At 32.6% G+C, this 23,503-nt stretch overlaps 1 protein-coding gene across 4 annotated transcripts in view; it reads left to right on the top strand.

Moving 5' to 3' along the window:
* Positions 1-23,503, top strand: part of ZNF654 (zinc finger protein 654) — a 72,211-nt gene that overhangs the window by 33,611 nt on the left and 15,097 nt on the right. For 2 of the 4 annotated variants that reach the window (XM_016145829.2, XM_016145828.2), the window contains exons 3-6: positions 8,079-8,160; positions 18,668-18,803; positions 21,460-21,662; positions 22,252-22,391. In XM_016145829.2, the coding sequence (XP_016001315.2) occupies positions 8,079-8,160; positions 18,668-18,803; positions 21,460-21,662; positions 22,252-22,391 (561 nt within the window). Of the gene's footprint in view, positions 1-8,078; positions 8,161-18,667; positions 18,839-21,459; positions 21,663-22,251; positions 22,392-23,503 lie in introns of those variants that run through there. The other 2 variants (XM_036219751.1, XM_036219749.1) reach the window with 2 other exon arrangements.

The following is a 23,503-nucleotide window of genomic DNA, read 5'->3' as shown; positions in this document are numbered from 1 at the left end:
AGAAAAAACATTAAACAAAATACAGCGTCCATTTATGATAAAAACTCTCAGCAAAATGGATAGAGAAAATGTTCCTCAACTTTGTAATAGCCATATATGACAAGCCCTCATCATCTAACATCATCGTGCTTAATGGTGAAAAGCTGAAGTTTATCCTCTAAGATTGAGAAAAGATAGGGATGCTCATTCATACCACTTTTATTCAACAGAGTACTGGAAGTCCTAGCCAGAGCAATCAAGCAAGATAAATAATAAGCATCCAAATAAGAAAAAAAGTAAACTTGTCTCTATTTGCAGATGACATGATATATATAGAAACCCCTAAAGACGCCACCAAAAAGTTGTTAGAAACTAATAAACTAATTCAGAAAAGTTGCAGAATACAAAATCAATGGCTAAAAGTCTGTCATGTTTCTATACACCAATAAATGTCAGAGAAATTAAGAAAACAATCATATTTACAATTTTATTAAAAATAAAATACCTAGAAATAAATTTCACCAAGAAGGTAAAATTACTTTTGTTAGAATGTCCATACTACCCAAAGCAAACTAAAGATTCAGTGCAATGTCTATCAAAGATACAATGGCATTTTTCATAGAATTAGAACAAACAGTTCATAAAATTTAAATGGAACCACAAAAGATCTTGAATAGCCAAAGCAATATTGAGAATGAAAAACAGAGCTGGAGGCATCACTCTTCCTGATTTCAAGCTATATTATAAAGCTAACCAAAATAATATGGTATTGGCATTAAAACAAACATATAGATCAATGGAACAGAACGGAGAGCCCAAAAGTAAACCCACACATGTCAATACATGTTCCTCAACTTGTAATAGCCATATGTATTATGGTCAATACATTTACAACAAAGGAGCTAAGAATATACAGTGGGGAATAGACAGTCTCTTCAATAAATGGTGTTGGGGGAACTGGATAGCCACATTTAAAAGTATGAAACTGAACCACTATTATACCATACACAAAAATCAACTCAAAATGGATTAAAGACTTGAGCATACGCCCCAAAACCATAAAACTCCCAGAAGAAAATAGACAGTAAACTCTTTGACATTGGTCTTGAGAATGATTTTTTTTTTCCATTTGATAACAAAAGCAAAGGCAATAAGAGCAAAAATAAACTAAGGAACTTTTGCACACCAAAGGAAACTACCAATAAAAATAAAATCAAAACCACGATAACATATCACCTCACACCTATTAGAATGGCTTTTATCAAAAAAATAATAAGTGTTGGTAAGAATATAGAAAAGAGAACCCTATGTACTATTGGTGGGTGTGTAAATTGGAAAACAGTATGGAGGTTCCTCAAATAATTAAAAATAGAACTACCATATGATCCAGCAATTCTACTCCTACATATCTGAAGGAAACAAAAACACTAACTCAAAAAGATATCTGTATCTCTGTGTTCACTGAAACATTATTTATAGTAGCCAAGACATGGAAACAACCTATGTGTACATCATTAGATGAATGGATAAAGAAAATGTGATATACCACACATATATATGTAATGGAATGCTATCGGTTGTAGAAAAAGAAGGAAATATTGCTATTCGTGACAACATGGATGGACCTTGAGGGTATTATGCTAAGTGAAATAAGTTAGAGAAATATAAAATATGATCTCACTTATGTGTGGAATCTAAAACAAAACAAAACTCAGATACAGAGAATAGGTTGGTAGTTGCCATAGGTGGGGGTCGAGAGGTAGGCCAAATGGGTAGAGGTGGTCAGAAGATACAAACTTCCAGTTATAAAATAAATAGGTCATTGGCATGCAATGTACAGCATGGTGACTATGGTGAATAATACTGTATTGTATATTTGAAAGTTGTTGAGAGTAGATCTTGAAAGTTCTTATTGTAAGACAAAGATTGCAACTGTGTGGTAATGGATGTTAACTAGACTTTTGGTGCTCATTTTGTAATATTTGCAAATATTGAATCATGTTGTATACATGAATCTAATATAGTGTTAAATGTCGATTACAACTCAGTTGGGGGAAAAAAAGAACATCCTGCATGATCAAGACAAACTTATGTATGTTTTAATATTTAATATAAATAAGTGACTCATATTGTCTATAGCCTATTGGTTATAGTTCTAATTTTCCATTCTAATTTCGGAACTGGAGGGACAGAAAATAATTTCCTGTTGGTCTTGTTAGGGAATGGTCATTAATAAGTTTATTTTTGTTTCCTTTTACATTTTCTTTTTGATTAAGATATATAGGTTATTTCAGTCAAGATCTAGTTGGGGATATGTAAATCATGCTAGATAATTCGATAGAGAATTTATTTTAATTCATAGAACCTTTTTCAAAGTTGTTAGAAGATCTGAGAGAGTAGACAAGGAATGGATGGCAAACCCAGACTTAGTACTTTAGTAAGTCGCTGTTAGCTCAAGGAATGGAAGGACAAAGAAAGGATGAACTATTGGTAGAGCCCAGAGACTAGAGTTGGTTGATGAAAGGAAGAGGCACTGACTTGTATGAGAGGGGACCTAATGAGAGAGGACCTCATGAGAGATATAATTATTGCTGCAGAGGACCCCGAAACCACAGATTCAAGAAACTCAAGAATAAGCAGGATAATTTGAAACACACACACAACACCTACCACCTAGATCACAGAGATGCATAACATTCAAATTCTGGTAAATCACAGAAAATTTTGAAGGCCACTAGAGTAAAAGGTGTTACATAATTTAGAAGACTAAAGTTAAAAAATACAGCCAACATCTCAGGAACTATGCAAGCTGGAACACAATGAAGTGACATCTTTAATGTGCTGAAAGAAAAAAAAAATACAACACTTATAACTCTCAATTTGAGAAAGAGAAATAAGAGTATTTTCAGGGAAGCAAAAAACTGAAAGAATTCATTCCCAGAAGATGTGAGCTACCAAAAAATGTACCACAAATATGATTCCAGATAGAAAATCTACCCAAAGAAATTAAGAGAACTTGAAATGGTAAAAGCTGAAAATACATATAAAATGGAGTTTCGATTATTTTTAATCACTGTGAAATGTAACTGTCTAAAGCATGGAGGGGGCAAACAATTTCTTAAAAGGCCAGATAGTTTAGACTTGCAGACCATAGAGTATTGTAACTACTCAACTCTGTTCTTGTAGCCATTGACAATACATAAATGAATGTATATTTCTTTGTTCTAGTAAAACTTTTACAAAAACTGACATCTAGCCTATGTGTCATATTCTCTAAATACCAAAACTAAAGCAAAAATTGCAGTGAGGTACTGTTGGTTTATAGAATATTTTAAATTAAAGTGAATGACAAAAATAGCACAAATATTTATTATGTTGTACCTAAAGCAACATAATATTATTTGAAGGCACGCTGGGACTTATTAAAGATATATATTGTCAACCCTGGGGTAATCACTAAAAACTTAGAATACAGAGGTGTATATATTAAGCCAAAGTGGAAATGAAGTGGAATCATAAAATTAGTCAACCCAAAAAAGGTAGTCTGGTAACTTTTTACCATTTGTAATATTTGGGAAAATATGGTCTGACTTCTAAGCATCCTGCTGACAAAATATAATTTGTTTCATAAATAGGGACTGTAGTGGTACTCTGGTTATTTAAGCTTGCATAGCTAATAGGAATATACTGATTGATGAAAGTCAAATAAGTATGATTATGTATGGTATCATTTTTTTAAATTCGGAAGGCATACTGTCTATAATGTGTTCTACAAATAGTTTATGTTTTTATATGTCATTTTGTTTAGATAATTCTGTTTTGAATAATTTAGGTAAATAAACCATAGGTAACCTATAATTTGGACTAGGATTCATTATAAATTGATTATAGACTATTACACATTAAATATTAAATATATGCTTACAAACATCTTAAACATTCAGCATTAAAAACTATATAAACATTATACAATAATACATTGTTGGAAAGAAACGTTTTCTAACAATCTTTATAATTTACGTGAAGAAAAATTAATGTCTTATTTCAACAAAATTGAAACATACACAGCTGAGAAGAACAAATCTGTGAAGATCTTGTCTTTCCTCTTAGATTGTTGAAGGAAACTTGGATGGCAATGTTAATAAAAGTAGTGTACTATATTATTAGCAAACACTTATAGCTCTACCAGGGATTTTTCTAAGTGCTTTATAAGAGGTAGCTACTATTACTGTTTCTATTTCATAAATAAAGAAACTGAGGTATATAGATATTAAGTGACTTGCCCAGGGTTACATATCAAGTGAGTGGTGGAGTTGAGATTCAAACCCAGTGTGATTCTAGATCAGAAATAAGTAAAAGAGCCAGATATTTTAGGCTTAACACTTAAGGTCTATGTTGCCACTACTCACTGTAGTGTGAAAGCAGCCGTTGTCAATATGTAAATAGATGGGTGTGGTTGTGTTCCAATAATACCTTATTTATTGATGATGGTATTTGAATTTGATGTAATTTTTACTTGTCATGAAATACTCTTGATTTAACAATTTAAATATGGCTAACTATTCTTACCCTTGCGTTATATAGCAACAGGCCTTTCTTGGGCCAGATTTGGCCTGTGAGCAGTAGTTTGCCAGCTCAGCTCTAGACTACTATGTATAATTTGAGGTCCTACTTTGTTCTATTTTGGACATATTTACTCTGTGCCCTTGAATCGTTTTCTTCCCTGAGGATTAGACAACTTGATTTCTAAACATTTAGTTGATCCTTTGGACTACTAGTCAATAGGAAGTACAATGGGTATGAAACATGAAGTTTCTGCTTCTACATGTACTAGTTTTTTCTCTAGTGATTTCACTACTGCATGAATACCTACTAACGTACCTGAATCTTACCCTAAGGAAGGGTTAGCTAGACCATGTTGTTTTACCTTTATTTACTCTTTATTAGTTTTGCATGGGTTTTTCTCATTATTAGTTTTGCATGGGTTTTTCTCATTTTATATTATTATCATGGAGTTGGGTCTTGTTATTGAGGTAGCTGATAGTAGGGCATCACAGATCTCTCTTTAGAAGAAAATGTTGCCTCCCCTTTCATGTTCACATAATGTGGATATATAATTTTGCATCTTTTTTTTTTGATTCTCTACAAAATCATGTTGGTCTGCATACTCATATGTAAATTTAGCACCATAGCAATTCTGTTTTTATTAACCTTTGTATCTCTCCCTTTTTCAATATAACTAATTGCTCTACCAGTCAATACTGTCTATTCAACATTATGATGCAAACTCATTCCCTTCTACCTAGTGAAAATTTAATGCCTCCATGTTTTAGCATATTATAATAGAGATATATGTAAAGTTCAGTACTGTTAGTTTTAGGCCGGATTCTTACGTGAAATTATATAAATAGATAAATTATATAAATAAGTCTTAAAGAAGCAACAGATCCAAAGACCTTAGGAGCATAGGAATTTTAGAGAATGTAAAGTTTGCTCTGACTGGAGATCATGGAATTTGTGGTAAAAGCTATGTGTGTAAAAGCAGTTTTGGATCAAACATAAAGGTTCTTATGGCATGATAAGGATTTTGAATTTCCTGCTCTATATCAGCGATCTCAAATAGTAAGTAGACTAGGAAGGGAATACAAATAATAAATAAGTCACTTAGGCACTGTGTTGGAGAAATAAGGGCAGTGTTTGGAGACTGGCAAATTGGAGAGGCGCTTCATGCCCTGTAGCTGCTTGGCTTATTTGCCATAGAGAGATGCAGCCCCTGTGTTACGGGGGTTCCTGTTTTTCAAGGGCCTAGAGAAATCTAAGTTTAATTTGCAACATCACAGTTTTTAAATATTCACAGCTGACTAAAATATTTTAAAATAAGGTTTTACCTAAACAAAACAAGTATGTCAGCTGAAGGTCTTTGCTTTAGATGGTAGAAGCCAAACAGCAGTTTTTAAGTCTGAAAGTGGTCAGATCATTCTGTGTTTTAGGAAAATAACAATGACTGATGTGTGGAATAGCAAGACTGGAGTTAGGAAGGGCCTATCAGAAGCTTAAAGATGAGATGAGTGTGAATTAATGATTTGTTAATAAGGATGCTGAAGATTCCAGACATATATTAATGGGGCTTTTTTCATGCTTATTGATTGTAAAAAAGAAAAAAAAATTGTAAAGGGTTAATAATGAAAAATAATTCTCCTTTTCATCTCTGACCCCAAGTTTCTGTTTGCCCTATGCAGAGGCAATTGTTTTTACTAGTTTGTTGCATATCCCTCGAGATGGTCTGAACATATGCATTGGTGTATCTGCCCTATACTCCATCCCTCCCTTTACACAAATGATAATTCAATAAATATATTTCTGCATATTTGCTTAGCAATATATCTTGGACTTTTTTCCTTATCTACTCATAGAGATATAAACATATTCTCCCTAATACTTTCATTAATATTTGCATTATATTTCATTGTATGAATGTATTGTAATTACCTAGTTCCCTGGAAGAGATAGACATTTAGTATGTGTTCATTCTTTTGCTACTAAAAGCCATCTATTGTTGCATATCCTTATATGTACATCTTTGAGTTTATATATGTATATTTGGAGGCTTAAATTCTTAGCAGTGGAGTTGTTAAGTCAGATGGTATATGTGCATTTTAAATTTTGATGACTATTACTGTGTTGCCCTTAAAAAAAGAGGTACTGTTTGTCATCCCTCCAGCAGATATCAGAGCCTGTTCTTCTACATCAGAACCATCATAGAACATATCAGCATTTTCATTTTTTAAAATATGCATATAATTCAGCATTTTTATTTTTAAAAATATAAAGGACAAATGATATTTCATATTCATAAATACTATTTAATTACGAGTAAAGTAAAGCATCGTTTCATATTTGAAAAAATCTACTTGCATTTCTTTTCTGTGAGTAGTCTTCTGTCCCATTTTTCTACTGGGATGTTGACTTTTTAAAATTACTTATATAAGCTTTTTAAGTAAGGAAATCAGCAAAGATTATTTCTCTGTATCATTTTGCTTTTGATTGCTTTTATGGTTTTTAGTCTATTGACATTTTAAATTTTAGCTAGTCAAATTTATAAAAATATTGGTTTATGGGGTATGGTTGCTATGCTATTTTTAGATGGGTTTTTGTAACTATTGTGTAATACTTAGGTCTTTTATATAATTTTTAAAATGATATAGGCTCAGTTGATGTTTGCATGTTAAAATGTTCAGTCTTCATTAATGATTAATTTTGATTAAAGGCAAGAAGTGTTTATAAAAAATAACAACTTTAGGTATTCATAGTTGAGTATCTTCTGCATGATTTAAAATTTAAAGATTTTGAGGGATTTGTTATTTGCTCTATTTTAGTATTACTAAGTAATATATGATAATTTTCTAGGTTTCCATACTCATGATTAGGAAGTCATATTTCTTCCTGTATGAACTCATGAATTATTAAAGGCACATAAAATATTTACTAATGGTATTTTCCAAATAATTTATTTAAAAATAAGGAACCACAGAATTTGGGGAGTTGTCATGAATGAGATAATCAAGGTAAGCTAAGAGTTTGAGGATCCATGTGTCATTAATTAGATATTATAAGCAGTGATATTGCTATAATATAAATGTCGACTGAGAGTTTCAGGGTAACTCTCTAAGTTATACTTTTGTGTCAGTTGATTCATCCTTTATATCACTCTGAAAAATATTAGATTTTGAATTTTCTCTGGAGCCCATTTTACTAGAAATGTGTACCCATTTAGCTCATCTTCACATGTGTAGCCATATTTTTGCCACCTGATATACTGCTGCATTTTTTTTTTTTTTTTGCAGTAAACACTGGTAGACATGAGTAATGTAATTGTTCATTCTGTAGTTCTAGAACATCAGTGTATTTCTTTATATTTTCCTTGAAGACACTTCTATTAATTTTACAAGAACATAACATGAATCCTAATTGATTACTGTTTCAAAACCACTACTTAAAAACTAGATATCTGTTATTGCATAGCTATTATCTCTTGAGACTTAAATTGGGGCAAAAAATCAAAGAAGCGATAAAAATTATCATTCACTTATTCTTTTTAGGAGTTTCTTTGAGTTACTGCTGTTCTTTGGAAGAGATGAATTTTATGAAGAGCCTTTAAAGGATATTCTTGGATCATTTAAGGTAAAGCAATTTACTACTTCTTATTTTTTCTACATTTAAAACAGAACTTTATTCATGCCTTAAAATGGCATATTGGTTATTTATTGCTTATAAGTTTCTATATTTACTAAGGTGGTGATGCTTAGGATTCTGTTATATGGTGGGGGGGAAATGTTTCTTAAAATGAACTTTTAGCTGTATTTCTAAGCAGTTTCAATTCTATATTTGTTATACCAGAGCCTGCCGCCAGCACCCTTATAAATTCCTAAGCATACCCTGGACATATACTCACTTTATTGCTACAGTCTTTGGTGTCAAAGCCCCATGTAGAGTGCAGCCATAGTAAAAAAAAGAGTTTTGTTTATTTTTTTACCTAGACTAGAATCAGGCTGTCAGTCCCATGCCACATTTTCCCTTGGCTGTACCCTGATTTTCTCATCTATTTTCTCAATAGCCTCCCCAACAAAGGAGGCAGATATTTATTTATTTATTTATTTATTTATTTATTTATTTATTTATTTATTTATCTATCTCTCTATCTATTTATTTATTTATTTATTTTTGCGCAATCTGTATGAGAGAAGAGAATAAAAAAGATCCAAGACCTCTCCTATAGATGGCAAGAACATTTGATCTTTTTACCATTTACTTAGGAAGCAGTACTTAGTACTATGACTCATTAAAGTGTTCTTGGCATTGTCTCATCACCACTTCTCTGGGGTAGAATAAAGGAAAATGTACTTAGAACTACCCTTAGGGGTAAAGGGTTCTGATAACATATCTTACATTTATTCCTGTGGCGATATCAAGAAAGGTTGATGGTCAACCAGGAATATTATTGCCTACCTTGAGGAAAGAGATCAAAAGAGTAACGGAAAAGTTATGCAGTGCTGTCTTTCACTCAGAATTTTTATTTCGTATTTATTGAAAGCAAGCTTTTAGACTGAATAGATTTTTATGGTTGATCACTCGGGTACATACACAAAATAAGAAGATTATAAATGAACTAAATTGACAAAGGCAGGGGTCCCCAACCTCTGGGCCATGGACCAGTACCAGTCCGTGGCCTGTTAGGAACCAGGCTGCACAGCAGGAAGTGAGTGACAGGCAAGTGAGGGAAGCTTCATCTGTATTTGCAGCCACTCCCCAACTCCAGCATCACTGCCTCAGCTCCACCTCAGATCATCAGGCATTAGATTCTCAGAGGAGCACTAGTCCCTGGTGCCAAAAAGGTTGGGAACCACCGGTAAGGTATATCTAAAACTTCTTCACATTCAGAATCAGACTCTAGATTTGCCTTTCCACTTAGCAATGTCTGTTTTTCTATTTCATTTGGTTTTCAATGACATCAAAAGTGTTGGTGAAAAACTAAAAGCTATTGGTACTTGGCTTTTAAAAGCTTAAGCTGGCTTTATGGTTCCGTTTAGCCAACTTTGACTCCCACTTCAGGGGTATTGTTAAATTAGTTTAATTGCCATATACCCAACTCATACCATTTGGTTCCCAAGAGTTAAAGTGCTCTGCTAGTCTTGAATTTTATTCTGTCACCAGCATACACTTTTGCAAGTTTTCATGGTGTCTCTTTGAATATCCATGCAAGCAGAATGACAACTACATCATAACCTCATTACCAGGCTGACATGGATTCTAAGATATCATTGGATATACAACTGGATATTGGATATCATTGGATTTATACAGCTCTGATTTCAGAGCTGTATAAAAATAAAAAAAAAAAGGTGCATGTTAAATCAGTGAAATTAGGTACATTATATTGAATATTTTACTTTATCCATTCTTACATTCAGCAAAAAAGGTCAAAATACTTGTTCTCATGGAGCTTACTTACATTTTAATTATAGCCTATATTGAAGTATTTAAATCTTACTGATTTTTCAGTTTTTGCTTTGACATTTGTGTTCTCGGCAATCTGATACTCTTTAACTTTTACTCAGCAAATATTTATTGAGTCCCCACTATGTGCTAGATGCCAAGCTCTGAGACAAATACTAGTAAGCAAAAACAGAAAAGCCCTACTATTGTGGAATTTAATTCTAGTGTAGAAACAGAAAGACAATAAACCAAACTTTTGTAAAGTACGAATATTTTAGAAAGTGACAAATGATTTAGAGAAAAATGAATCACGCCAAGGAGAAAGGGAATGCTGGCATAGTGGTATTGGGGGAAGAAATTTCAGTTTTAAATGAGTGGTCAGGGAATGCCTCATGGAAATGTAAGCTGAGCACTGACAATGGGAACCCTCTGAAATGTCAGTAGGTGAGAGACGATATTTGATTTCTGTTTTATGTTTGTGAAATAACATTTTGAAGGGATATCTTTTATTATTTTCCTTATGAATAGGACGTCTATTCAATTATCAAAATAATCATTTCCTTAAGGTAGGGTTCATAGTTTTACACCCTTTTCTAACTCCTCAAATTCTAAAGCCCACCGCTTTCCTTTTTTATTGTGTTTTTAAAAAATTTATCTGCCATTTTTGTTGCCGTGGCCTCTTCCTACTCCTGCCTCCTAGGAGAGATTTCACCTTTTGTTACTATTTTCACTTTACTTGGAGAATCGTCCTCCATTTTCTGAACTGAGCTGTTGCTGCATGTACTTTCCAGGTCTGTGCTCTTAGAGACCCAGGAGTGGCCAACATGAAGTCCATCATGTACATCCCTCTAAAACTTTGGATTACTAAAAGCTTTGTGGATTTTCCAGGCTTTTGACTGACTTTTGATAAACTAATAGCAATCCCAATGTCACCATTTGGAATTAAAAAAAAATTATATACTAGTGCAAACTAATTCCCCAAGTGGTTCCTTTCTGTCTACTTTTCATACAGTTTCATACTAGCTTAAGATCATGTTCTTTCTCCTCTACCATGTACCTGGGGATCTTGTTAAAATACAGCTTATGGACTGAGAGTCTGCATTTCTAAGCAGCTCTGAGGTGATGTTTATGGTGCTGGTTTCTGGACCACACTGAGTCATCAAGGGACTAACATTCTTTGCTGGATTTAAGTTAATTATTCCTTCTGTGTCCACTCCCTACCTCCAACCTCATATTCCAACAATTAAGTATTCCAGTTTGCCACTCACTCTCTGTCATCTTAGCTAATTTCTGTGTCAGTTTCTTCATTTGTAAAAGGAAACAATATTGTACTTGCGGCATAGAGTCATCAGCTTGGCAACATTCTTAGCAAAATGATCTGTCAGGTTTAAGGCAAGCCTGATAGTCTGTCTGGTGAAGGATATGGGCTCTGAAGTCATACTACCTAGATTTCTAATTTCACAATAAGACCAAAACCCAGACTTTGCTTTAGCTTATTATGTTGCTCCATAAATTTCTGATCTTCTAAAACCTGAGCTATTTAAGTCAAAATTTTTAAGTCTTCTTATTCACTGACTATAATTTTTCTTCTGCCTTAATCCAAGAAGAAACTTCATTCTTAGAGCCAGATGTTCCATTTACTGGCTTCTAAAAGCTTGCTTAGTAGCCCTTGGCAGAGTGTGGGATGGGCCAAACAGTACTTGATTAACCAAATGTGTAATTAAATAGGGGAATGAGTGAGTACCAGAGAGAGAGAGAGAGAGAGAGAGAGAGAGAGAGAGTATTGATATATTTGCCTACACAAATGAAGGATAAATCACTCCACAGACATTTCTATCTGATGTCTAGCTGTTTCTTTTTAAAAAACTCTTTTAGAGATGTATCATCCAGCTGAACTCTAAAACACAAGGAACAATGAGTTATATTGTCTGAAACATTTACCTTATGTCCATTGGTTACCACTGTGTACAGTGAGATGGGGGAGAAATCAATAAATGTATTCTTAGGTTGAAACTATCATATATCTATTTGCATATTCTACTTTGACAGTGTAGGAAAAAAATAAGAGTATGCTACATCGTAAGAAAAGTATAAGGGAAAATATTCCACTCTCTATGAAAGAAACAACTGTGCCACATATTTAGCACTGGGAGTGAAAAAGATTAATGTTAAAATGAAAGTTTCATTTTCTGAAATCATTTTGTAAAGATTGTATTCCTCAGATAAATCTTGTGCTAAAATGGGTAAAACTTTGATAATTTCCCACTGGCATTTATCTTTTTGAAATTATTACTCCTGATTAATAATTCTTATATATCATGAGCTCAGAAATATTTTCAGTTTCTCTCTGTATTTTTTTATATAATGTTTGAGAAGGAAACACCTTACTTCAGTTAAACTGTTGAGATTCTATAATCACTTTGAAGAGACACAAGAGCCATTTAAGCTCAAGGGACCAAGAGCAAGTCTCCAAAAAATAGGGCTGTCAGCATCAATAAGTTACATATTTCAGAAACGTCAGTGTGCCCTGACACATGGAACAGCAGTCATCTAAAAGAGGGTACTAAACATTCTACATTAATAGTTACTCACACCATAGTATCCAACCATAAACAAAGATCTTATATTCTGAGCATCTTGCATTCTTGTGTTGTCAGGAACAGGCATATAAGTGCTTTCAAAATCAGTGATAGGATTAACACTTTGAAACTGCTCTGAAAGCACATTAGGATCAGTGAGGCATTCATTGTTCACTGAAAGCTGATTCTTTAGTGCCCTAATACATAGTAACTAGAAGTATCAGCATGTTAGTGCTTGAAGTAGTTTATATTTTCCAAGGTAAAATGTTAGATAATAGAAAATTTAGCTGTAAAGAACTGTAGAGGGCATTAAGTTCAATCTGTTTAATAAATGATGAAACGGAAGGCCAGAGAGATTTTGTCCATTTATCCATTCAACAATATTTATTGGAGATTCAATAACTTGCCCAATTTGTGTCATAGCCGGTACGGCAATCTGTTCTCTTGAGTGACTCCAGTGCTTTTTTTTTTTTTTTTGCTGAAGCAAATTTCATATTTATTCCTTTGTGTGGGAATCTGTGTTCAAATAAATCTTGCATACACCTTAACTCTGCTTTAGGGTCTGTCTTACAGGTTAGAACTGTAACAATAGCACTTCTCTGTTGGCTGGTTAATTTTGAAATTTGATTATGCTCTCAGTTGGTGGTTTTACTGTATTTGTGATTGGCTTACCCTTCAGATAAAACTCTCGATTACTAATTTAAGTAACATTTACATTTACTACTTAATGTGTATTAAACAGATACCAATTGCTTCATTTGAATATTCATTTTTTCAAAAGTCCCAAAAGCAGTGTCTTAAAGTACATGATTCTAGTTTTTAAAAATCAGATATGCGTAATTTATAGGTATTCATGGATTTTTATAATTTTGAGACTGGGAGCCACCTTACAAATTATTTAATCCAATAATACCTTATTTTGCATATCAGAAAATTAAGCTCCAATGGAGTTGAGGTTTTTAGAAGCAGAATAAGGTCCTAAGTCTTACTCTCAACCAGCATTCTTTCCAGTATTCCCTAATCTATTATAAGAAATGATGTAATAACCATGTGTTTGCAATAATGTATATGTTGAAAGAATAGGTTTAAAGGAATGTTTTATTTGTTCTGTTTTAAATGCTTCATGGTCGAACATTTTAAAACCTAAAGACTGCCTTATTGAGGAGAGGGAAGAAGAAACTTTAATGTGGTTATCTGAGTGACAGCAGATGAAAGGCCTAGACTAGAGTGTAAGCCTGTATAAGTGGCAAGGAAGAAGCAGATGGGGAGATGTTAAAGAAAACTGACATGATATTAGGATTAACAGAAGAAAATAAGTTTTATATTTGATTCCAAACACAAATATAAAAACAAGTAATATCTAAACCAGGAGTTCCAGACTTGTGATATCACTCCCATCCAGGTTTTTCTAAAAAAGAGTTTAAGCACATATCCCAATTATATGTATATTTGTTATTTATATATGCGTACTAATACTGTATACGTTATGAAACATAAAAATACATTTAAAGATAAATATAGTTTTAATATTATAAAAGCTTTAATGACACCAGTGTGAATGAATATGCTTTATTTTTTTTTAATTTTAACACTTGGTCATATAGTATTTCAAAGTCCTATTTTAAGTTCAATTTACTTTGGTACTAAGTTTTAAAAGTTATTATAGGTGAAACTTTGATAACTTTGGTAGAGCCACATAGACAAAAAATTTCTTCTAAATTATGATTATTGGTTTTAAATGCCTTTCACCAAATATACAGAGTTTTGTTGAAATCTGAGTACTGAATTTCTGTTGTTCCGGAGGTCAATCAATGTTTTCTTGAATACTAACCATTTTTAACAAAGGAATTGAAAACTAATTAAAATTCTCCAGTTGAAAGGTTTTTCAACAGAAAATTCTAGTTTAAGATTTTTAATGGCACAGATACAAGCATTGTAGGTGACATTGATTTTTGGCAATGATAATCATGTAATAATGCAGACATTTCCAAACATTTTAAATTACTTTCTTCATAAGAACTTTTCTTTTGGAAAAACAGTAACTTTTACATTGTTATATTGTCCTCTTTATGTGGGCAAACTAATAAGTGTTTTAATTTTACAAAAACTTCAGGTAAGTACTCTTCAGAAACTTACCACAGAAAAAAACAGCAAATTTGCGATAATTGTCTTTTTGTAAAAGAAAACTGCATAGCATCTTTAAATTTTACAACATTTTCAAGAGCCGTGCCATAAGATAACCAATAAAAAATTATTTATTATATAATGATAAATTTATTATATACTAAAAGATATGATCTTTTTCATTTCAAAGTATTATAAATATTTTACTGTATTTTAAATGCTTTTTAAAAAATAAAATTAACCACATGGAAGACCTCGTATATTTCTGCTTTGAATTGCTACAATAGCTTGCTTATAAATGAATATGGCTGTGGATTTTATTCTAAAATCTACATTTTGTTATAAAAATAAGTATATGGCATAGTTTTTCTACTTACACATATTTCAGTAAAACCCTATTTTGATTAAAAAAGTTATTTATTATTTAGAATATATCTTTTTTTGGCACACCTTTCCTTTCCTAACTCTGTTTGAAGAAGAATTTTAACTGCCTAGGAAGACGTTAACACTAAATAATGCAAGGCCTTTCTCATATAAATACCAGAAGAGTATACTGGTAGAGACTTTCAATATTGCAAGAGAAGGAATTAAGTTTATTATGTATTGAGGTAGCTAGTGAAGCCTTCTCAAGGAAAAGTGGCACTGTGAAAAGATAGGAAAGGACTTAAATAGGTTTATAGGAAGGTTTAGATAGGATTATAGGAAATTGTAGGAGAAAGAGCATGATATGAGAAAAAGCATATGCAAGAAAGTACAAGATGAGTGTGAGAAACATGGAAGAGACCAGACTGGAGAAAATAATTCATAAAGTTTAATAGGTAAATGAGTAGGTAGGTAAGTCCAGAGGTCTTTAAATATGAAGTTGGAGCATTATGACTTTCATCCTGTGATAAGCTGCCGAAGGGTCAGATCAAGTATGTAGAATAGCTAGAACACTGATCTACAGCTTCACAGACATCTTCTAGAGTTCAGCAAAGTGGCACGAGTTCAGGGAAGAAAAATCTTCCAGAACAAAACATTAAGCTCATGCCGCATGGATTCTAAAAGAAGGAGGAAGGAGTTGTGTTTTCTCTCTACCTTTGGCAGTGACACAAGGTTGAATGGACATTTATGAGGGAATTATATTTAGCACTGTGCAGTGGGTATCAATGACAGCAGACAGATGACTTAATAAAGGATTAAGTTAATATATAGGTCCAGATCTTTAAGTAAACATTTTTTAAAAAACACAGTATGTGTATAATCTAGGAAAGATAAGTTGTGAATTCTTCAGTGATTTCTGTGCTTCCTTTTTCACTTTGAAGGCTTTTACACTAAATATCAAAAAAGCTACCATACTATTTAAGGAAGGAGGAGCCAAAAGATACAAACTTATTTGTTCCTCTTTCATCCTGTCTTTTTAAAGAAGCTAGAATGAAATGTTACTTCATTTTTATTTCCTATCCAGAGCTATTTTCCATAGAATTCATCCCCAAAATATGGTACTTGACTCAAGAAGTGGACACATAAAATATAAACTCAAATTTATAATTTTTATCTTAGAAAAAATGAACTTAAGCTACTCTACTAATTTTTAATGGAAGGATAGATGGGAATGCAAGTATATAATTTATAGTGTAAACATTTATGAAAGTACATACTAACTGTAGGAGTTGCAGTCAAAAAAGTATACCAAAATTGGCTGTGGTGTAGGGGTTGTTAGATTTACAGATCATAATCATCAAGGCTTTCTTTTAGAAATTTTGATTCAGTAGGTTTGAACTGGGGCCTGGGAATCTATTATTTAATAAGACCTTGAAATGTTTCTTATTTTCAACCAAGTTTAGGAAATTTGTAATAGACTTGTTTCACCATATCTTGACTTAAGCCTAAGTTCAGTTTTATGTCCTGCAGTGCTATTATGTCTGCATGTTTGATGCCTCTCACTTACCCTAAGCCAGCAAGAAAGATGGGTTGTCCAGGGGCTCAGCAGCAGAGCTAAAGTTCACCAGGTGATTCAGGGGATAGCACCCAGCTCACCTTATTTATTTCTTGTGCTCCAACTGGACCAAAAGCCAGCTTGAATTTCAGGGGCACCAATATATGTGTCTAGTGTAATTTAGGAATTTGTTTACTTCGAGGTTTGATATTGTTGATTGTTTTTACCATTAAGCTGTTGACATAGATCATTACTATGTCCCGTGTGTTAAAAAAGGCACAGCTGATCAATAATTTTATGTCTTTTTTTTTAAATGCTATAACATGCTGACACATGGAAACGTAGAAGTTAATTTTATACTGAGACAATTGAGTGTCCTAAAATAAAATATTTATTAAAAATGTTAAAAAAATAACAACTAGCATTTATTAAGTGCTTACTATGTGCCAGGCACTGTACCAGGGACTTTTCAATATTGTATATTATTTAATCCTCACAACAATCCTATGAAAGTGGTGTTTTTAGTATCCTTTCTGCAGGAGTTAACTGAAGGGGCACAGAGAGGTTAAGTAACTTGCCCATTGTTTAGAGGGCTTGTTTGCCTGCTTGCTTGTTTAAATTTGGGAATGTCCTAAATGATTTTTAGAATATGCTTATTTTCATGTTTTGACTTAATGATCCTTTGACTTCTTTGAGTGAATCTTAAAATTTGATTTCTCCTACTGCCTTGTTCTCTTCTAAAACAAAGAAAACCTCTTGTATATTTTAACAAGGAATGAGAAGCGACATATAGATATCACTTTGGAATGTTCAGATGATGAAAAAACATGACACTTTAATAAAAGCAAAGTGTTTATTGTGACTTTTGAATATGTAGCCTGGTGATTTATTTATCTGATAAGTAAAATAAGTGAATATACATATATCGTTTTATTCTGAAGCTTTGCTTTTTAACTGTTAGTAAGCTTTTAATGTCTGAGGGATTTTTTTTTCCTCTGAGCACAGAAAGAAATTCTGGCATTTTTTTTTGTTTTAATTGATGTGCAATTTATTCAAATTTTTAACATTCCCAATTCTAATATCCTTTTTTCTTAAGGATTTAAGCTCAATTTATGCATTTAAAAATATAAATCTATTCATACCTTCACTAAGCTTTCAGTTAATCATTTTAAATTAGCAAATTAAATACCCTGAAACATTTTAAAATACAACACCGAATAAAGTGTATAACTAAAAAAGCATAATCATTTAAATCTTGTAAATCTAAATCTAATAAATCAAATTTATAAATTCAGCAAACCAGATTTTCCTAAATATTAAACATTGCTTACACATTTAACTTCTGTTACATAATTCATATTATAATCACAAGTCTAAGAAAACAGAGTCTCTGAAAACGTTTCATATATATTAAAAAAACAAAATGCATAGGCAAATTATCCGTTAATGCCCAACTTATTAATATAGTTTTACCTTAAACCTAATGCAAAGTTTTCATATTATAGGTTGGGTTTGTTCCTTCAGCCTGTCATTTCTTCATCCCAAGACTACAAATGTACCTACACAACAAAATGGAATAGCATTTCTATCTTCTACCACAACTGAGATTATACATTTGGGATTGGGGCAGGGCACCTATGTGTCTACCTGAACCAGAGTCTGCATTGGACCCCTCTGCTTATTGTCAGGCTCTTGCTTGCCATTGTTAACAGAAACTTTATGAGCCCTCAAGTAAATTTAACTGAGCATTTAATTTAATGTTTACATTTTTGCAACCTGGTTCTTTTCCTAGAAATGGTGTATCCCTTAAGCTTTTTCCTTGGGTTGCACTTCATCCCTATTATAATGGGATTTCCTAAGTCCAATTATGTACAGACTGTGTAACCTTTCGCATTAAAGTCTATTTGTGTACTAATGGGGTTTTGATACCCTATGTAGGTTACTTAGCAACCCTTTTTCTTTTATAATTTAATAGCTGCCTCATTGGCCATCAGTCATTTTATTGACAATGATGATCAAGTTTAGTTTTTAACCCCTTTAAATTCACAAAGCCAAAATGATTTTTCTCTCCTAGGAATGCCAGAATCACCTCCGCAGATATGGAAATGTGAATCTGGAACTGGTGACTCGAATCATTAGAGATGGTGGCCCATGGGAAGATCCAGTGTTGCAAGCTGTTCTTAAAGCCCAGCCAGCATCTCAGGAGATAGGTACTTCAGGAGACTCAAAATCAAAACCAGCATTTGTGAGAAGTGAACACAATTTCATTTTCTAACTAGAGCAGTAATAGTGATTTTTTTAATTTTATTTTATAATACTAAATAAGAGTTATGTATTTTCATAGGAAGTGTGTTTAATTTGTTGTACTAACCTGCCCTAAGAGTGATTTTTGACACCAGAGAGGTACATTTATTTCTAGTAATTTCCCACTTATTCTGATATGAGTTCTGAGTGTTAAGGCATTTACTGTCCAGATGTTACTTACTTACAGAGTTCATTTGTTTTTGTCACTTTAGTTATATTTTAAAAATCTATTTAAGTAGGAACACTCTTAAAAAAAAAAAAAACAAAAAACACCCTACTTAAGCCCTTGGGTTCTCCCTTATATAGGAAACTGTGAGTGCTAGAACTCATTCAATTTTTGTCACCACTACTCTCTTTCCTACACCTAGCCCAGTGCCTGGTACAGAGTAGGTACTCAAGTATAAGTATTAGTTGATTGCATGGCCACATGATGACGGCATAAGTGAATGGGTGACTAAATAAATTTCAATTCCAAATACTCTAGAGCAGTATTTCCCAAACTTCATCCATTAATAGAAGTTAAATTTTCTCTAATTCCCTTATCACCTGCTACTTTGGCATCTCCTCCTCTCCAACCTAGATCCACAGTGGTGCCTGTGAGCCACAATTTTCTTTTGAGGCAGGAGGCTCTGTAAATTGTTTCTAATTAATTCTTTTAAAAACAATATTTTCCATATTATTCCTGAACCATAGAATATTTTGGATCACCAAAATTTAGAATGTAAGCTCAGGAGTAGTAAGTAAGCACAAAACCGTGGAAAACATTTTAAAGCATGTAGAGAGCTATGGAATGCAATTATAAGATGGGCAAAGGAAAAAAAAAAAAAAAGACCTCCCAGCTCTGGAACCATTCAGACCTTGGTCTGGTGAGAAAGATGCTTTACACCACAGATTGTGCTGAGCAGGTTAGGATCTTTCCATTTGTCCCAGGTTAAGGGGTGGCAGTGGGTTGTGAGTAGAAAGGACTGGAGAAGGGGCTGTGATTCTTGGGCTGAAGAGCAAGCAAGTTGATTCCAGATACAAGTGTGGACAACTGTGACAAAGACATGAGAGAAGAGGAAGAGATAAGTCCAGGAGAAGTAGTGCAAAGTGATGGGTTGATGTGGGAGGTAGGACAACAGTAGGAGGAAAGCACTAATGTATATGTGACAGCGGTATAGTGGTATATACCCAGGGAATACAAAGGAGACTGGCACTTGATGTGAGGGTTTGAAGAAGGAATTAAAGAACTGAAAAGGGAGGGAAGAGGAAGAATTGGATTATTGAGGGAAAGTATGAAGAGTTTAATATAGGAAAGGTAAGAGTAATAGACTGAAGGAAACTGTGAGGAGAATAGGGAACGAGGCCAGAGAGGACAGGAGCTAGACAAAGAAAGCTTCAAAAGGAGTGAAAGCATGGAGAAAGAAAGTTTGGGTTTTTAGACTTGTCTGAGTAGGAGTAGAACATACCTGTTAAAGGTTGATATAAGGGCTGATGGCCTCAATCTATGTATATATAGTCCTTCATACTTAGTCCTTTCATACTTAAACTGACCTCACTCTGGGAAAAGCTGTTCTAGAGCATCATTAATATGGATGACTCTCTTCCAGTTGGGATTATTAGAGTAAAGACTAGTCTGAAGTTTATCTTTGTATTAACTATACAACTCAGTGTCTGCTTATCATATATTGTCAACAGAATTGCAAGGCAAATGTTGAAACCTAAATAAAATATCACTCTTAGGCATTTTAGAAGCTAATGATGGAATATATATAACTAATTAAAATATGTTTGAGTTCAAAATGAGATATGGGTTCCAATTCCTGCTCTGCCACTTAATTTTTATCCTTGGGCAAGTCATTTGACCTCTCTAAGACTCAGTTTTATGATCTGTAAAACAAGTACTGTGATACCTGTCATAGGTTGTTGTTAGGTCTAAATAAACTTATATAGATAAAGGTGTTTGTATATTTTTAAATTGTGTAAAAGTATTTGTTAGTAATTACCCTTATAGTGATACATGAGCGCATACGAATAAGCAGTCCTACTTTTGGCTTAATCTTTTGTTGAACAGTAATAGAACATATTTCTTTTATGATTTAACTTTTTCATTAATTGATATATTTCTTATATTTCTCTATAATTGGAATTAATGTGGTTTTAATGACAAATTAGGATTCATCCTTTAATCTTAATAGTAATTAAAATATTGGGCAGTAAGATGAACTACATAATTATAGACTAGGAAGAAATTCCAGACCCCATTTTATTTGAAACATATTTTAACATTAGTGAACTGAAAAAATATTTCATGTTTTTTTTTTTTTAATTTTGTGTTTTACTTTTTAGACTGAGAAGGGATCTACAGATATTTCTTGAGTACTGTTTCTGTCACTCTTATTTCCATTTTTCCAATCACATAACTGTATATTCTTTTCACAAATAAACTCCTACTAAGAAAATGCTGTTTAAATAACTAGTTAATCTAATTAGGTACCACATGTTAGTGATAAAGTTTCAAACAGCAATCCATTTGAGAAAATCTTTGTTGAGAGTAATGAGTCTGTTTTCTTTTTAATATAGTGAACAAATATTTAAGTTCTGAAAATCCACTGTTCTTTGAACTACGTGCCAGATACCTAATTGCTTGTGAACGCATACCTGAAGCAATGGCTCTTATTAAATCTTGTATAAATCACCCAGAAATCAGTAAAGACTTATACTTCCATCAAGCACTCTTCACATGTCTTTTTATGTCACCTGTAGAAGATCAGCTATTCCGGGAGGTATTGTTTAAGATTTTTGTTTGCCTATCTTCATTGTAACCTTACAATAAAAAAAAAAAAAAAAAAAAAAAAATGTAGCCCATTCTTTTAAATTCCTTTTACACTAATACCAAAGGTTTCAAAATTATATTACTAAATGTGTTCTCTCTGGCACCATTCTTTAAGCTCATGTTGAATTAGAATCTAAAATTAACAAATGATGAAATTAAAACATTCATTAATAAGCATATTTATGTTGAATTTCTGGTGTAACAGAGGTCAAATAAAAACTAAGAAGCATTATGATTTTGCCTTTTAAATAAAATACTAAAAAATTAAATGTTCTTGTTTGTTATTTTGTTTTTTCAAGATGAAAGAATTAATCTTTTCTCAATATGGACTCTTATTTACCTACAAGTTATGGACATTAACGAGATTAATAGTCCTAAACTGTAGATATTATAAACCATGAGAATTGTTGTACAATTCATTACTATCTTAGTAGAAGAAAACTAGAAATCTAATTTCTTCTCAATGTTTAAACATTTATTACAACTAGCTGTTTAGATATTTTTAATGATATGAACTGATTTTTCTTTTCTTCTTATAGCATTTATTGAAAACTGATTGTAAGAGTGGAATTGATATCATCTGTAACACAGAAAAAGAAGGCAAGACTATGTTAGCCTTGCAACTGTGTGAATCTTTTCTTATTCCACAGCTCCAGAGTGGGGACATGTACTGTATCTGGTAAGTGTTCTTAATGTAGAAATTGAAATGGTAAGATGGAGAACAGAAGGAGAGCTGATTAACAGAGTTTAAACTTTATGTTTTTTAAAAAGTTATGTGAAAATGTTAAGCAAGAAACCATAGTAGGTTGTAAAAACTAAAAATTAAAAAAAAAAAGATAACGTACCAGTAAACTGATAGTGTAAATGTTTAAGGAATATATCATAATGAACCAATTATATTTTAGAGTGTTAATTTTAAGACATAAGCTTTTTAGAGCAGTTTTAGGTTTACAGCAAAATTAAGAGGGAGGTACAGACATTTTCTACATTCCCCTTGCCCCTACACATGTGTCAATTTCACTCACCGGAAATTTTTACCAAGGATGAACCTACACTGACACATCATAATCACATAAAGTCCACAGTTTATCTTAGGGTTCACTTTTGGTGTGATCTAGTCTATGGGTTTGGACAAATATATAATGACATTTATCTGTCATTATAAAGAACATGATTGCTGGAATGTATGGTTAGAGTATGTTTAGTTTTGTAAGAAACTGCCAAAATGTCATCCAAAGTGGTTGTACCATTTCTTATTACCACCACCAACATATGAGAGTTCTTGTCGCTCATCTTCACCAGCATTTGTTGTTGTCAGGGTTCCAGATTTTGGCCATACTAATAGGTGTGTAGTGGTATCTCATTGTTTTTATTATTATTATTATTATTATTATTATTATTTGCATTATTATTTTATGATGACATAAAATGTGGAGCATCTTTTCATATGCTATTTGCTATCTGTATATCTTCTTTGGCAAGGTGTCTGTTAAGGTTTTTGACCCATTTTTTTTAATCGAGTTGCTTATTATTGAGTTTTAAGAGTTCTTTGTATATTGTAGGTAACCGTCCTTTATCAGATGTGCCTTTTATAAATATTTTCTACCAGTCTGTGGCTTGTCTTTTAATTCTCTTGATATTGTCTTTCACAGAGCACAGAGGTTTTTAATTTTAATGCAGTCCAGCTTATTGATTATTTCTTTCATGGAGCATATCTTTAGTGTTATGTCTAAAAAGGTATCACAATACCCAATGTCATCTAGGTATTCAGTTTTATGATTTTGTATTTTA

This window comes from Rousettus aegyptiacus, unplaced genomic scaffold, assembly GCF_014176215.1.
Source record: "Rousettus aegyptiacus isolate mRouAeg1 unplaced genomic scaffold, mRouAeg1.p scaffold_m13_p_4, whole genome shotgun sequence".
NCBI classification, from domain to species: domain Eukaryota; kingdom Metazoa; phylum Chordata; class Mammalia; order Chiroptera; family Pteropodidae; genus Rousettus; species Rousettus aegyptiacus.
This window is presented reverse-complemented; position numbering and strand designations above follow the sequence as displayed.